General features: G+C 45.6%; 1 protein-coding gene across 8 annotated transcripts in view; it reads left to right on the forward strand.

Annotated features, from left to right (window-relative positions):
* casz1 (castor zinc finger 1) overlaps positions 1-17124 on the forward strand; it is a 215964-nt gene that overhangs the window by 158765 nt on the left and 40075 nt on the right. The window contains exon 1 of one of the 8 annotated variants that reach the window (XM_086051124.1): positions 2518-2829. The exons of 4 other annotated variants lie outside the window; for them this stretch is intronic. In XM_086051124.1, coding sequence (XP_085907250.1) covers positions 2751-2829 — 79 coding nt within the window. In that variant the 5' untranslated portion in view covers positions 2518-2750. Of the gene's footprint in view, positions 1-2517; positions 2830-17124 lie in introns of those variants that run through there. 3 more of the 8 variants (XM_086051133.1, XM_086051178.1, XM_086051184.1) reach the window with 3 other exon arrangements.

The following is a 17124-nucleotide window of genomic DNA, read 5'->3' on the forward strand; positions in this document are numbered from 1 at the left end:
GGGGAGAGAGGGGGTCGGCTGTAAAGCGGGGAGAGGAAGGTGGGGGAGACGGAGGGGGGGGGGAGGGAGGGAAGGAGGGAGGGCGGCCGAGGGGGTGTTTGAGGCTCTAGTGCTTGCTCTATAGCTTGTTTCCCCCGGCGTGTGAAGGATCTGTGTCTGTCCCAAGGACACCGCAATAATTAGAAAAGCTTTCAGGCCAGAAAGTGCAGATTCAGGTTTTAATACACAAAATTATTTCAGGGGCAGTGAATCGGAAAACCATTTGTTGGTGACCTTCCCGAAAGGCCTGACGCCCACAACCCCCAACGCCCACCCCCCCCACCCCCCCTTCGGTGCGGGGCAAGATGGAGGCTATGTGGCATCGCTGGCTGAGTTATAGCATATTTGTGTTTTTATAGAGGCATGGGGAATGGAGTTGGGGGGTGGGGGTGTTATGGGGCAAATGTGTGCCTATGATTGTTTGTGTGTGGGCGTGTGCATGCACAGGGGGATGGGTCACAGGGAGACCTTCATGTCTCCAGCGTGGAGTTTTTTGGGGAAGAGGAAGGGGAGCGCAAAGATCAGAGCGGGTAGAAAGTGCGGCAGCGACAGACAGCGGGAAGTTGAGGATCCGGCTTTATTTACAGATCACTTGTCAAAAGGAGCAATTTAAGGCGAATACGCCCGTGACAGGCGAGGTGGCTGTTTAGACGGGGAAAACAGCAAAAAGACAAGCATGAACCTGAGTGCGAGATAGTCAAACAGACTTTTTCTGTTGTAGACACACAGAGCACAGGGCGGCGAGGGAGGCGAGTGGGTGTTAAGTGACTTCATTTGTAGTCTATTTAAGGGATGTTTTACTTGCCCTTGTGCCGCTCCTCCATCACCTAGTACTGCTTCTGCCTTCTACTTCCCCAGCGTGCAGTGTTTTTGTGCAAATAGCAATCATTTTCTGTCATTCGGCTAAAAAGGTTTTTTTTGTTTCCAGCCCTGCTTCCAGAGCGAGCTTTGCAAGCACGTACTTAATTCAACATCCGTGACCTGCTCTTTTCACATCCTTTTTTTGCCTTACAGTATGACACTTTGTCACGGTTTAGAAAGTCGTCTGACAGGGCGTTGAGCCTCATCTGTCAACTAGTGCCCACAATTTTTGTGTCATTAGAGGGCTTTGTTTGATTCAAATAAAGGTGATCCACCCTTTGTTCAAATGAGAGCGCGTCCAGGATATCTCGTCTTGACTGCAGATACCTTATCCTGTTCCTGGCAGCAATAAATAGAAAAACAAGTCCTCAGACAAACTTTGACCTGATAATGAGACTTCTGATATTTTAATGGCGTGGCAACCTGATGCGATCAGCGCTTTCTGCATTATAAACCATCTTTACAAGTTGAGCAATATTTGATAAAACAAAAATAATAATGGGAGCAGGATAAAGTTCCAGCCTGAGTTCATCTCAGTGCTTCCTTATCTCCAAAGCAGAATCTGACAAATGCGCTGTGCCGTTCGGCTGCTAATGAGACATTGCACCCCTTTGTCGAGTCCTAGACAATCATTTTCTTCTTTCCCCTGCATGATGTTTTTAAAGCAAACACGTTAAATTTGGCGTTAACAAGATGCAGCCACATGGAAGGCAAACACGGGCTTGTTTAGACTCTTGACAGTCACATTGGAACTTATTGTCCTCTGGGGATTGTGCCCTTTTCCGAAGACAAACACAAGAGATGACACTCTTCAGCGGAACAGCTCATGTGCTCCGTATTGATATTACGATGTGAAAAGTGACCCTCAAGTAGGAGAGAAACTAGAAATTCCCCACCGCAGACTAGCCGAGAGCCTTCAAATCTAACAGGCCAGTGTCAATGAGCACTGCTTTTTTTCAATAATAAAAAAAAAAAAATCCTGAAATGTGAGCGCCAGCAGACGCCCGTGGTGTGTTTGTGTGCTTATGCACATATGCGCACACACCTAGTCACACACGCGCATAGGACACAAAGCAAGTGTTATCACTGTTAACAGCAGCACAAAACAGTTGATAGCCTGTGTTGTGTTTGAGTGGAAATTTGTGTGTCCAGAACCCCCCACTCCACACTCCTCCCCTTTCAGCAGCTGGTGTTGCACTGTAACTCTGCCTTAGTGCGTGAAAGTGTGTTTGTGTGAGTGCGTGTTCGCGCGCGCGCGCGCGCGCGAGAGAGAGAGAGAGAGAGAGAGAGAGAGAGAGAGAGAGAGAGAGAGAGAGAGAGAGAGAGAGAGAGAGAGAGAGAGAGAGGGAGAGAGACACTCTAAAAGTACCACACACTTGAGGGGCCAGGAGCCAAGACAGAGCCACGCCGAGCAGGACTGGAAACGGCCGAGGGCCAGCTCCGTGTGCAAATCGCCCACTTTACACCTGTCCCTCTCTCCCGCGCGCGCGCGCGCGCACGCACGCACGCAAAGGCAGCAGTCGTGCTGTTCGGCGCAGGGTTCTCATTGTAGCAGTGACAGGGGGGCGTCCGTTAAGTGGCTCTCTCTTCCTGTGTGTGCACTGTTCCGCGTGTCTGTGGGGTGGAGAAGCACGATGAGGGACCCCTACTGGTAAAGTGGGTAAACTTGCACAGCTTCGACATCTGTGCTCAGAGGGGGAGGGGGCGGGGGAGGAGGTGGAGTGGAGACAGACAGTGAGAGAGGAGGAGTAGGATGAGGAGCACAGAGTGGGAAAGAGGAGAAGAGTGTGAAGGAGAGAGGGAGGGAGAGAGAGAGAGCAGAGCCCCGGCGCTGAGCAGTTGAGGAGAAAATGCCTTGTTTTGTGGAGAGAATTCTTCCAGGGCAGGAGGGAGAGGTGAGGCAGAGCGCGGAGGGCGGTCTGCTGCCAGGTAAGACTCTCACACACCTAAACCCCCCAACCCGCCTCCCGACCCTCACCCCCCCCCCCCCTCCCCTAACACACAAAACACACACACACACACACACAGTGCAACCTCGAGGTGAACCGTCCCGCTACTAGTTGCAGCTGGCGATGAGGGCGTGGAATTGTTTAGAGAACAGGTGTCAATGTTAGTTTGTAAATTCTTTTTTCGTAATGATGATGATGATGATGATGAAGATGATGATGCACTTTTCCATCAAGAGCTTCACAGACAGGCAACTTTGTTAAAAGTTTTGCCCTGCTGGAAAGGACCTAACTTCATTATTTCCTGTTCAAAAGTAGTTGTTCTGGTTTTTAACTCTTGTTCTGTTGAAGTCACAAGTTTAATAACTTGTGCAAACTGCCTGTCGATGAAACATTTCACTGTGGAAGAACTTTTTTTGCAAAAACTTTTATCATGATTCATTTTTTCATTTATAATTGTTTTAATTTAATTCTAGTTTCAAAGAGCGGCTTGGCCCAAAAAAAACAAAACAGCACAGATACATGAAAGGAGACGACAAAACAGGCAACTTTTACCAGTTCTGAATGAATGAAAAAAACAAAACAAAACCACAACACAACTGAAGGGTCAACATTAATAAGGAGCAGGTTGGATAAACTGTAATTTAGACAACCGCAATTCCAGTTAGAAGTAGTTCTGAATGTAGAGCAATTTACCTTTACCCTGCCTTTTTCGGAGTTGAACCTCAAATAAAATATTTTGACGTACTGGTTTTCTGCTCAAGTAAAGGATTACTAGTCCGTCCACCACTAATTGCATATTATTTCACTTTATTGCAAATGCATTTGATATTTTATGAAGCCCCTATTCAAGCAGCGGTGATGATTAAAGGCTACATCGATACATGGTCTACTGTAAGTACACCGTTGCACAGGCTAAAAGGGGAAATGATTCAAAAGCACCTTCAATCCCGCTGCTCTAATGTCAAGTGCAGATGTGTGTGTGTTTTTTTTTTTTTGTTTTTTTTTTTCGGACGCGACATTGAAATAATTTGCAGTGTGGAGATTGATTTGGCGGTTGTGACGCAGATGTCGTGATGGAGAGGTTTGTCATCTGAGGGATTTTCCACTCTGCACATGTAAACACTGTCTGCACGGGGCTCAAGAGTCCTGTCCTCACTGTCACGGCGGAGGGGAGCGAATCCTCCTCGCGTACAATTCTGTTTTCTTTTGCTTAAATAAACACGGCATCTCTAAGCGTAAACACAGATTTACATGCGGCCCCGTGGGCGTCTGCCTCGGCCTGCCGCCACGCTCTGGTCCTCGTAAGTCAAGATGTGAAGCAGACACAAGTCGGTGAACTTTTTGGATCGCGCTTGTTCGATAAATAAGGGGACAAATAAATAGATGGATGGATACGGCAGCGGCTTCCCGAGTGAGAGGTGAAGTCAGAATTGAATTTGGATTGTGTTACCATGACGATCTTGAAACCCCTCCCGTGTCCCACAGGGCCGCTCTGGTTGCTGTGCGCCAGCGCGTGTTTGTTATTTAACTTTATGTGTGTGTGTGTTTGAGCAGTGGGTGGTGGTAGCTGCATTCACCAGAGAGACATTGTACTAAGCAGACATTTCCCCCTCTGTTTTCACTCTGACCTGGTAGGAGATTGATGACTGAATTGTGGAGTACATGTTAACAGTAACTGGTGATTTATGAAGATACTTAGGGTAAGTGAGGCCGCACAGGCTGGAGGGGAAGAAAAAAAAAAAGGAAAAAAAGATATAGCCTTTTAAGTGAATGTAAAAATATAGCCTTTTTAAGTAATAATTGTTATTACTGCCGCCGGGGCTGCACAAGAAAGTGGAGTTGGATTTGAGATGTGCACAAAGTGTATAGTGAGGCTCTTCCTTTTCCGTTGGCCACGTGCCTTTTCTGGCTTTTGAACTCCACTTCAAAAGGGAGTTTACTGCGTGGAAATACAATTTAGGGAAAGGTTGCTACATTGGTGTCACACATATTATATACTGTACAGGATCACTTCAAATATAAAGGTAAAAAAAGGAAAGCCTTTTCCTGTTTTAAGCACAGTGGAAAACCTTTCTTGGACGACCTCTTGCACCGCAACAAGTGCACCGTGTGCTTTGGCTGCCCCACTTAGCCCAATTTCTCAGTAAGCCTCGATATGCTCTTTTTGATTCCTTTCCTTCTTCTTGGCTCATGACTTCCCGAAATATTATTCTCAAGGGGGACATTACCTCTCTATTCAAATTTTGGAATTCAATTCACTTGGATGTGATCTATGGCATTTTAAAGCAAGAAAACAAAATTGGGAAATGAGGGAGAGAGCTTCCTGTGGAAAGAGGGATACTACTTCTTTTTTGTAAGCCACCACTGAGTGACTGAGTGAAATGTTTCCCCTGTTCGCTCAGGGACAACTTTATTTCTTACTGGGGATTTAACACTCACTCAGTCCCCTCATAAATACAGCATCCCTCAGCCTTTTGCTCGCCATAACTCACGCGCTAACCCTCTCGCTAACTAAACTCATATAGCAGAGCCAATGCTCGCTTGTCTTTTTACCTCAGCCGTTCCCTCTCTTTTTTCTTTTTTTTTTTTCTTCCCCGAAGCTGATTTACTCTGGACGCAATCTCCTCTGACTGCCGCCTCACCGGGCGACCTCCTCGGCCCACTCGTGTGGTGCATTTTGTAAGAAAGGACCATCTGAAAATGAGCCGGCCCCGTGTCTTTCAAAGTCAGCCGAACGCATGGAGGATGAGTGTCCCAGAGTGTCCCGGTACCTGTTGAAGGAAAGATAATGGCTAATAATAGTAGGCACACAACATCTCCTTTCAGCTGACATGAGCGCTCAGGTGGTGGTTTAGTGCGCATCTGAAGTCACCGTTCGACAGTGACGCTCAGTTCACTTTTCCGCGGTATGGTTTGGAACGATGAACCCTGTTCTGACTTGCGTTTCCACTGTGGGGTGCGTAGGCCAAATGATGATAGTTGCGTCATTTCCATAAAGTAAAGTGACATCAGCTCGGGGATGCTTTTGGGCTGTTTACATGCTGGAAAGGCAAACATCTTTTGCAGTCCATTTAGGTCCTTCCAGTCCTGGTTGGAAGCCCAACAGAAAAACAATGTGGTGGCACTTGTTATGTCAGTACCCTTAGCAACTTTTGACGAGCGAAAACAATATTGTACCAAACAGTAGTGCAAACGGGGTTGGTGCCAGTTGGCAGGTTGGGAGGAGACTTTCTTTCCTCCTGATAGGGCCCCTCTACTGTATTGGTTGTTAACTGCCTGCTGGCGCCTTCTGTTCTCGCTGTTCTGTCCCAAAGGCCTGACTCTGACGTCTCCTGAAGCATCTAAAGACCCTCTGAAGTCAAAATCGCCCATTTTGATGTCTCATGGCAGTTTGTTGTATTTGCGTTTGAAAACACGGTCCTTGCTCGGAGAAATTACCCCTCAGCACTTGTTGGTGGATGGGGGAGGAGGATCGCGTTCCTCTTTTTCTACCCCCCGCCCCTCCGTCTCCCTACTCTCCTTGCTGTCCTTCCTCCCTTTTTGATCTCGCTATCAAATCTTCCCTTCTGTTTCGTGAGTGACGCTTAGCCGAGAGCGGCGAGGGAAATGGCTGGCGTGAGAAGACGTTTGAGAAAATGCGTCTTAGCAAGCGATCACCTTTGATAACGCCAAAGTTCCGGTGGGAGAGGAGAAGAAAGGCAACGAGTAGAAGAATTGTTGGCAATAAAAAAAAAAAAAGGCCTGGCAGGAGGGAGCATTTCTGTGATCCCGGCCTGGTAAACCAACATTGTACAGTACAGCAAATAGTGCAGTGCATGGCGCATCAAGGCCTCACTCTGCTCTTGTCCACCCAGAGGACTGATCTGGATCTGGGATAGCGCACCGTGTATTTTATTGCACACCAGCTGGCCACCAAGTAATCTCATAATGATACAAAGACATTGCGCGCGCACACCCCGACACACACACACACACCCCTTCTCGCTAACAGGTGCTGCCATCAAACAATTATGCCTGCGCCTTTATCCGTGTCGAAAACATCAAGAAATAATGGTGGAAGTGAATCTTTGCTGGTGGACCGGTGAAACAAGAAATGTTAACTTTCGTAATTACTACCTCCATAGGGAAGCAGTGGAGAAGGCAGAGAGGCAAGCACGCCATGAAGGAGGGCCCCGTGTGCAGATAATGATGGGGTATCATTGTAGCTCTGTCTGTGTTCATCTTGGAGCGCTCCATGTGCATGTGTGTGTGTGTGGGTGTGTTTCTATAGCGTGCAGCCTTTAGATATAGTGCTTAGTAGGTGCATTGCACAGTGTCATTTGATCTGCAACAGCCCCAACTGTACCCTCTAACTTGAGTATACCCGTGCTTTAAAGCAGGCTATTCTTATTTAGTTGATTGTTGCCAATGCTAAGCAATGGCATTTAAGTAATTAAACATTATAAATGCTTAAGTGCTGTTCAGGTTTCCCCCCCCCTCTTCTCGTCCAAAGTCAGCTGGGATAGACCCGAGCGAGGATAAGCAGTGCAGAGAATGGAGGAATGGATGAATACTTCAGTGTGACAAATGTGCCATTTACCTTGTTTGTGGGGGGGTTCGTCTGGACTAGAAGAGTATGAATGAGTCTGTCTGTGTTATGCGCAAGGACATAAACTGGATTTGTCACAACTTCAAACTGAGGTAGCCTAGAGTGGTAGGAAAGCCTGACGTATACACCACAGTATCACCTGATAAGCCACAAATACCCAATACCCTGAGCTGTAAAGTTGTCTAGAATGGTACGGGAAAAAAAAGGCTCTTTTATACGCCCTGAAGTCAAATTAGTCCACAAACTATTTAGAAAATCAATTTAGCATTCAATCTTAGAATAATTCAAATCCTCTGATTTCAGTCACTCAAACGTAAATAATTGTCATGTCTTTCTATAGTCCATCATGAAAGCAGACTGATTATGTGTGTGTTTAATCCGAATAAGACATTTGCAAAAATCTGATTTTACTTTGGAGTGAGAAACATTTTTCCATTTTGCATTTTCTGACATTTTACAGACCAAAACTGTAACTGAATCATAATCGCTGGGGGGTAAAAAAATAGTCAGTTTCCAACTGTTACAAAAATAATTGTTATTGCAATCATAATATGAATACCCTTTAAGTGTCATGCAGTTGAACCTGAAGCCCATAAGTGTAAGTGTTATTTGCTTTAGTTTAATCATTCAACAATATCAAATACCCAACAATAATCAGTAATCGGGGAAAAAGTGAATTTGCAAAACATTTCAACGCCAAATAAATGTATATCCGATTATTTGATTAATCGATGGAATAATCGATAGAATAATTGATTCTAAAAATATTTGATAGTTACAGCCCTAATATGAAGTAACGCAGTTTATGACCTGATGTTGTAAATGTATAATCCGGCCTGAAGGGTCCTAAAGTCAAACCTGTTATTCACCTGAGGACGAGCCCTAACTATAACCAGTAAAAGATCCTACTCCACTTTTAGCCAAGTTTGTAGTTTAGCGACGTGTTAATAATGCTAGCTGCCACGGTGTATCGCACTACGGTGACAGTCATCGCTTCTTGAAGACCTTGGGGGGGAAAGCGCGCAACCTACCTGGTTCCTTCCTCTCAAGACTTGAGTGTGCAGAAGAGAGGACGGATGGAGCAAGTCAAACTTTCGATGTGCTGCACCTTTTCCTCTTCCCTCCCGCCCCCCTCCTACTTCCATTTGAAGTTCTGAGACACTCTCATTTAGGCCTCATCGCGCAGCAACGCAGAAGAAAGTGTCATGAATATGTATCAACACAGCATATGGCAGCAGTAGCACTGGGACGAGGTGTGTCCAGAAGGTAGAGTGCTGCCAATGCATTATTCTCCATTCAAATTAGAGAAGAGGAGCTGAAAGGTGCTCAGCACCTTCTCAAATGGGCCGGTCGCAGAAGAATTCGAAATAGAAGAAGAAGAATGAAGAAGAGACAGCAGGTGAAATGAGCAAAAAGCCAGAGGCTGCAGTTAAGTTTTCCTTGATTTCAATTTTTTTTTTCAGCCAAGCCAGCGCTTGCTGACACAATCGTGATTAAAAGTGATCTTTCTGACACATTAGGATGCACACGGGAAGTAACCTCCTCTAAAGCGTTCATTATTAGATGCATGACAGACCTGAATATTTATAAAATATGTTTTAATAATTAATTGCAGCAATCTGCTCCTGTAATTCATCAGATTTGCACTTCAACGGAGTATCCGTTTTCACTTTAAAATAATAATAAGAGGAATATGAATGTTGCAGAAATGTAAAACGGGCAGCTGGATGCAGCAAGGCAGCGAGGCAGCGCGCCGCGTTCGGCGCTCAGGCTTTCCCCGCCGCCCGTCACCAGTTCAACTCAAGCTATATTTGAAGCCTTCAGTTCTGCGCAGTGTGAAGAGCATCGCTTGTTGTTGTGCGTGACAGTTTAGTGAGTGACTTCTCACAAGTGTCATGAAGATGAAGATGCAGGAAACAAAGTCGGTTTGGTGTACAATGCTAAAGTAGTTTCGGTGGTTTTCATAAAAAGGTAATTTATTTGTTTGAGTCAACTTAACAGTACTTCCTTCAGTTTACTAAGACCCAAAATAGGCATCGTTTCTTTAACCCGTAAAGTAGCTCCGCTTGTTTCATTTTTTATTTCTTTTTTTTTTCTCCCCTCAGCCTCTTTTGAAAAAATGTTTTATCACACCTTCAAACGCAGTCACAGCGCATTCCGCATTCGACTGAACTCCCCGAAAAAAACACTGTTCCTGTTTCAGGTGAAAACTGCCATGTTTGATTCTACCTCCCATTGAAGGTCTCACTAAAAGTAGTTTTTTTTTGGGTTTTTTTTTGAATGATGATGATAGAGATCAGTTTAGCGTGTGCAAACGATGTGACCTGCAGCTTTCAACTACTGCAAACTGAACCCACTATAGTAAACCTGTTGTTCAATGAGTATCTCTCTGCCACTATTGTCTTTGTAAAAGCAGACTTGATATTTTGATATAAATAATGTGGCTGGTGAGTATGCGCAGCAGCAATACTTGGTACACTCACCCCCAACCACGGATGCGTGCTCAACAGTCACATCCTACCGACACGTCAGGCCGACTGACGCTTGTACCAAAAAGACAACAAATGAATTATCTGTGAGTGGGCTCACAGCCACGGGCTCTCTGAAATCCCGCAAGCGGGAAGACTCGTTCTCTTCACTTCCTCCTGCAGTCCTACAAAGAAACGGGTTTCATCAAATTTTAATGGCGCGATGTGGGAGAGAGAGAGAGAAGCGAAATTGAGGAGGGTGACATGTTAACAGGCAAGGGAAGAGTCTGTCGGGCTTAGCAAATGTTTTAAAGGCAGGCAAGGATAGATGTCTGAAAAAAATATATGTATAGGTGTGCTGAGAAAGGAAAGGCTGCGATATCGGGGTGACGATGCTGGCGGAGGTCGACGAAGACGTGATGCGGAATCGTCAGCGTGTTTGGAAAAACAAAACTGAGAAGTAACCTTGGACTTCAATTAAGACAACGGCAATTAAAAAAAAGTTACAGTAGCTCCGAAACCCTGTCCTCCGCTTTTGAGGTAGTCACCCGATTTTTATTCATGCATTTATTTTATGCCGGAGCGCCTTATTTGCTGTCAAAATGTCTTAAGCCTCTTATTAGAGGAATGCCACAGCTCATTTCCTTGTAACGTCATTCATATGCTGGTGAAAGAGGGCATGTCTAAAGATCTAAACAGCCGGCTTTTTAGGCCCCACATTAGTGCCTGCGTGTCATTGATTGACATCATTTGGCCTGACAGGGCCTCACATCAAGGTTAACCTCATGGACAAAAGTGCTGCCCGCACAAACACACATTGACGCACACCGACGCGCTACGCTCATTCGCCCGTCAAACAAAAAAAAAGAAACAAAAAAAAAAAAACGACCGTCAACCTCCTGTTGAGAGCCGTGATGATGATGATGATGGTGGTGTGCGTGCGTGTGTCATCTTCATTGTTGTGAGCGTGATGCCAGGTGGAGATTTGGAGACTTAATTGATAACTAATGGAGCGGCATGTGCTGAGTTTACCCTGGAGGATTGACACTCTGCGTGTGTGTGTGTGTGTGTGTGTGTGTGTGTGCGTGCGTTGGCGTCATTTGACTTACTCAGCGGTGTATCTCCGGATTGTGCTGAATTAAATATGACCCCAAAAGATTACGTCGTGCAGTGACACTTGGCAGTCTAGGTCACCTGACCTCTTAGACCAGCAGGTAATTGTCTTTTCCTGTACAAACAGAGTGTGTGTAACAATTCCACACACACACACACACACACACACACACGCGCACACAGGCATCATCGCACTCTCAACAAGCCACAAAGACAAAGCGAGATCCCCGTGACCAAACTACAAGTGAAGCAGTTAATCTGTACAGATATTAGCTGAAGGGCCCTTGAGAGGTGCACCGCTGAGCCCCCTTCTCCACCGTACTACCCACGATGCCTTGCTGCCGCGTCGCAGCCGGGGGACGCACACACAGGCACGCAGGAGTTGTCTGCTCATTCACCGTGGCGCTCGGTTTATCAAATTGCACCCCTGCGAACGTCTTGAAAGGGAACGTGGAAGCTGAGGCCCAAAACAAAGCCGCGGGAGTAAATTTCCCCTGCTATTCTCAGCAAAAGCGTTTCAACCGTGCGCGCCAGTCGTGCATTTATCAAAAGCCTGCACCGCTGAAGACGAAACACTTCCGAGTGAAGTCGAGCCATCCTGTGCTTCCAGCTGTGAGGCCAGACTTGATGTACAATATTAACAAGTAGCCACGTGTCCTGTGAATTACCCAAAGCAGCAAAGAGAAGAAAATTTGGCTGTTTCGGTGCGCGGCTGTCACAACGCTTCTTGTCACTCAACTCGCATCCTTTCTTCGCCCTTAAACCACTTTAGGCCGCCTGTCCTCGGCTCTGGAAAAGACCCTAATTACACTGTTTGCGATGAAGCCCCAGGGCGGATTTGTCCTTCCATTTGCCCTCAACTTCAACGTCCTTCCTCCTCCTCCGTAGTGTAAATTGTTTTCCTGGGCCATGGTCCGGTTCCTTACTTTAGCGTCTGCCTTTGCCCCGTAGCGTCTTATTTGTGTTTTGTGTCGACGTGACGGGCGCGCGCCGCTCGAAGGCTCGTGCGTGAGAATAGCTCGTAGACAGCGCCGATACGAAATAGTCCAAACCAAAAGAAGGGCCCTTCTTTCGGAAGCATGGCGCACGGTGAGCAAGGTCACGTTCTAGGCGAAAAGGTAATAGACCAAAAAAAAAGAAAAAGAAGCAGGCAGATGTGAAAGCACCTGATTCCAAATAAAATGGATTTGTGCCAGAGCGGGGCCAGTGAGGGGAGCGCGTGCCAACTTTTTGAGCCATGTGCGTGTCGCTGTGCGCCAGCATGCATGTATGCATCGATCCTGCAGCGGAAGCTCAAATATCCATTCGATATCCAGCCGTTAAAGGGAAAGAAAGGGAACAAAATGTTACAAATTGATAGTGATGGAAGTTTTCCACGTACGCACGCAGGCACGCACGCAGGCACGCTCCCACCTCTTTTGTTTTTCGGACTCTTTCTGCTCAGCCATATTTGTGATCATTGTGTCTACTCTGCTATTATCTTCTCTCATCAAACTAAACCGAAACGTCATGGGAGCTCCAAAATGAGCAGATTTACATTCGAGTCGGGGAGCGCTGTCCCAGCACCAACTAAACGGGTTCCTTCAGGAAGACGCTGAGGCTCAGGTGGGCTGGCAGGGCTCAATATGCTCTGCCAGCCCTTCTACATCGAGTTGTAATGCGGCTGGAAGTACACACCCATCTTTACAGCCTCCTCTCTCAATCCCCACTCCACATAAACTTCCCCTCTGATGTGCCCACCCCCAAATCTTCATCTATCATCTAGTTGGCAATGGCATTGTTTTTAATCATCAGAACCTCAAAATTATTATCGCTTCTGATGCGGCAATTAAAACTTCAGGTCAGAGGCACAACGAGCGGTGATCAGCAGCCGAGCTGAGAAGTTTTAATTAGACGATCAGAACCATTAATGCACAAAAAAAAGGTGTGCGCTGGGAAATTAACGGGAACGTCTTAATCAGGGTTAGCGACTCCGAAGAGGAGTCAAGTGAACAGAGAGCAAAAAACAAATCATTTCCGCACCACTGGGACAAAACTCAATTAAATATGGACGCGGAAAAATGGAAATTTCCCGGCATCAGCTTCACAGACTCTGAGAAAAGTGCAGCAAAATCTCACACAGGGGTTGACGACCCCGCTTATTGTTATTCTTGTGTAATAAAAATGAGAAAAGGGGCCAGATGCTGGGGTCCGGGCATCGTGGCGCACGTCCATCAGTGGCTTTTTCCGCTTGACTGGCTCGCCAAGGAGAACAATTTTAGAAACCCCTATGCCTGTGGTGGGCGCTGTGATTTGGATAACACGCACACACACACAGGCGCGCGCACATCTCAAAGACACAGCCCAGGGTCAAGGAGGTACACACTGATTGATTCATCCACCAAAGGTTCATAAAGTTATAAGCTAAAGCAAATCTCAGTTGCATCATGTAAAATAATCTCCATCTCACAGACCCTGTTTGTATTAATTAAGTCCAGATATTGCTCGCTTATTTGCCTCTGCATCGTTCATATTGGAACTCAGCAGGAATCTTCAACAAACGCACGTTTTAATAGCTTGATGGGGTAAATGCATTCGGTGTGTTCATGACACTAAAGTGGGCCTACATCAACATCTACCATTCTTATTCGGACTATATAACTCATCGGCTGCACAAACAAACCAAGCTATAGGTTTATTGTCTACGCAGCGGATTTTACAGCAGCACCTCACAATAAAATCCAGATGTAATTATTTACAACACAAGGCATATAGCATTAGTAAAATGGATAGTTTGTATAGCAGGATGAAAAAAAAATGTGTGTGTTTTTTTTACAACCTCTGATTTGATTTGATTTCCACCATAGTGCCATCTTTTATATATATGCATGACACTTAGCTTGAAATGACTTCAAGTAGACTAAGGAAAATGTGTATGAAGGAATCTCAATGTTGCACATTATAAATAAATAATAATAAAAAGAAGAATTGGACCCGGTTGAAGTCAGACAGAGGGAAAGCCGTGACCCGACTCGTCACAGCCATCATTAAACTTCTGCCATCCTTTACTCGAAAGCCGCCTTGATTACAGTCTGTGCGCGTTCGCACAGATAATGCACTTCCAAGAGCGTTATTAGGATTTGAAACGCCACTTGATTGGGCGTGATATCATTCTGGCACACAAACAGAGCGTCTACATTAAAAAAAAAAAAAAAAAAAAACGGGAAAAAAAAACCAAGCCCTTCGGGGAGTCGTTTGTCGGCTCTGAAAAGACGCAGCGCCTGAAAAGAACTTTCTGACTCAACCCGAATAGGAACCAAGCCCATTTCAAGCATCTTGAATTGTTTCCTGTCTTTTTCCTCAGGTTTTGGCCTTATACAGACAAGAAACGGTGCTTGTTCTTTGCTCTGCGCTGTTTCCAGTAAAAAATAGTGTCACCCTTAACGTAAGCAACTGGAGAAATTAGGTTCAGATGTTGTGTTTGACTTCAAACCCCTTGTTATTTATTTATTGTTTTTTCAAACTCGCAATCCCGACTGAGCTGTCAGCTCATTGACAATTAGCACACCAGAGTAAAACAAAAGTGTACATGCAACTTTGCAATCGGCATGACAGCCTTGTTTTTCTTTCTGATATTCATTAATAAGGCGGAACGCTTAGTGGACTCATCGGGAGGTGGAGGAGTCGCTCCCAGAGGGAAAAGTTGTTCTTTCATGTAGGTCCCCTCGGATTTGAAATCATTGTACGCTATCATGCACACAAACGACTTGAGGTAAACAGCTTTGGTGTTACCATAGCAATCTGTAATGTAAGCAAAGGGCAAAAGAGCTGCTGCGGACAGAAACCTCAGCATAAATAATAGTCAAGACAGCTTCCATAAACCAGCCAACCTTAACACCGTCCTCCTTGGGGGCTTTGAAGTAACTTCTGCTCACGTTCTTTGTTGTTAAAAGAAAATCCGACATAAAAAGTCTCTCATGGAGAGGAAACAACTGCGCAGGGGTCATTTTCTACGAGGATCCAGAGATGGCAATGCAAAGGAATAGGTAGTTAAAGCATGAAATACTGAACACGGTAAAAAGAAAGGGGAGGGGGGGAAAAAAAAAGACCTCCGCTGCAACACCCAAATGACCTCAATCTTCCTTGGAGTGTACTTGTAAAAAAAAAAAAAAAAAAAAAAAAGTTGGAAATTTATGCCTTCCACTTGCTAATAGTTTTTCCAGCTGATTTTGTTTCTCTATCACCCCCGCCCTCTGCCCCCCTTCCAAAAAAATTGCTGTCCTCTAAAAGGTTACCCTTTCAGCCTTGCTTGCAATTGTCTAACACTAATTTGTTGGTGTAATGTGCCGTCGCTACTTGCCCCCACAACCACCCCAGCCCCCACCCCCCGCTCTCAAAACGACATCATTCCTGAAGTCATTGTTTCGCTGAGGAAGTGTGCAATGTAAATACAGTAACTGAGAAAGCATGTGTGGCGAGCGGCGCTTGCATTGTCCGCTGACGGGGTGATTTGTACACTCCCTCCAATGGTATATCCTCTAATGATTCTTTGCAAAAGAAAATGAAAACAGGATTTTATGTTGCGCCAGCGTGATTTACATAATGCCAGCAATGGCTCACGCGTGATTGTGTTGCGTTTTATGGCCGAGGGAAAATGAAGTGGCTTGCACTTGTTATAGAAAGTCAATTGAGTCTTAAAGATAGAACTTTGCAGCCTATGATATCATGCATTCCTCTCCAGTGAAATTGTGCGCATATTATGTTAGGCCAGATGCAGCGTCAACACAACCAGAATAAATATCTGCTTCAGCCGGCTGCCGGAGCTTTACGTGAAATGAAAAAAACGGATCACAACTTTTAAAAATATCGCGAACGGCGCGTTGCTCCTTAGTTATTTACAGCCTCGATAAAAATCTGGCCTTGAGTCAGAGTCTGCAAAATGCCGTTGCAAGGTGAACTTTGGTGGCTCTGGAAATAAAGTGAAAGGTAACAGAGTGCACTTTCTGCCCTAAAAAGGCAGCTCGGGATGTGGAATGCCACAGGCAGGCAGCTGTTCCTCCCTCATCAGAGGACATGTTACAAAGATAGCCCCACTTGGGTTGAAATAATGCCACCCATTCCCGCCCCAAAGCACACGCCATCACACTCTATTGTTCAGAGAGGCCATCCTGGGGGGAGCCGGCCCATGCGGCGCGTCCAACGCGCTGCTGGCTTGCTGCATGTTTTTGCATGACGAGCGACCGTCATCTTAGATGTCAAATCACCCTTCCAGTCACGACCCACTGTCATGTCTTTGAACACAGGCAGGCGCGCAACTTTGTTCCTTTTCTTTTTAAGCATGTGTTTGTACAGTTGAGGCCGGAATGATTCACACCTTTGTCAAATTTTGACTCAGTGTGACTTTCTGTTTGTTCAATTGTTCAGTCTTTGAGCTAGAAATGACACAAAGTGCTCAGGGTTTGTGGGTAGTGGAAAAAAAAAGAAAAAGAAAGGTTTTGCCTTTTTTCACTGACATTCTGAAAATATTCACAGCCTTTCTCAGAACAGGTCTAGAATCAAATAATAGCATCACCACCTCCATTGCTTGCATTCTTTTGCCACATTTTGTCATTCAGTAACTAAAAAATGGAACTTTAACGCAACATTTTGGCCATGTCAATGAGCTGGAATGGTTTGCTTTCAATGGTTTATTTTTCAGTCAGTACACCAAAAATGTGTTTTCTTTTGATCGCTCCACTTGCCAAGTGTTTTAAAGCTGCGTCCCGGACCGGACCACGGCCGCTAAAAGCGCGAGTGAAGATAGCATTTCAGCGCTGTCATGTGAAGGATTATGTCGCCCGCTTGTACTGTAGTAGCACAGGGGGCGCGGGGGGTGATACATATCTGTCTGTGGTTTCAGCTGCCACTGCTCTTTTCTCCTTGTTTTTTTCCACCACCCTGAGCTGCCAGTGGAGGTGCCACTTGGAAAGATATGTACAGTATCTCCGTGTGCTCACTCTTGTGCTCTTTTAAGTGCTTTGGGGGGTTATTAATAGCGGCAGTAACCATTCGATGCCCGTTGTTTTTCCATTGTGATATTTGAAATCCCATGTTGTGTATGGCCGTGAGGTTTGCAAGGAATCTCACA

This window comes from Filicampus tigris, chromosome 1 (assembly GCF_054856515.1).
Source record: "Filicampus tigris isolate MCC_2025a chromosome 1, RoL_Ftig_1.0, whole genome shotgun sequence".
Classification (NCBI taxonomy): domain Eukaryota; kingdom Metazoa; phylum Chordata; class Actinopteri; order Syngnathiformes; family Syngnathidae; genus Filicampus; species Filicampus tigris.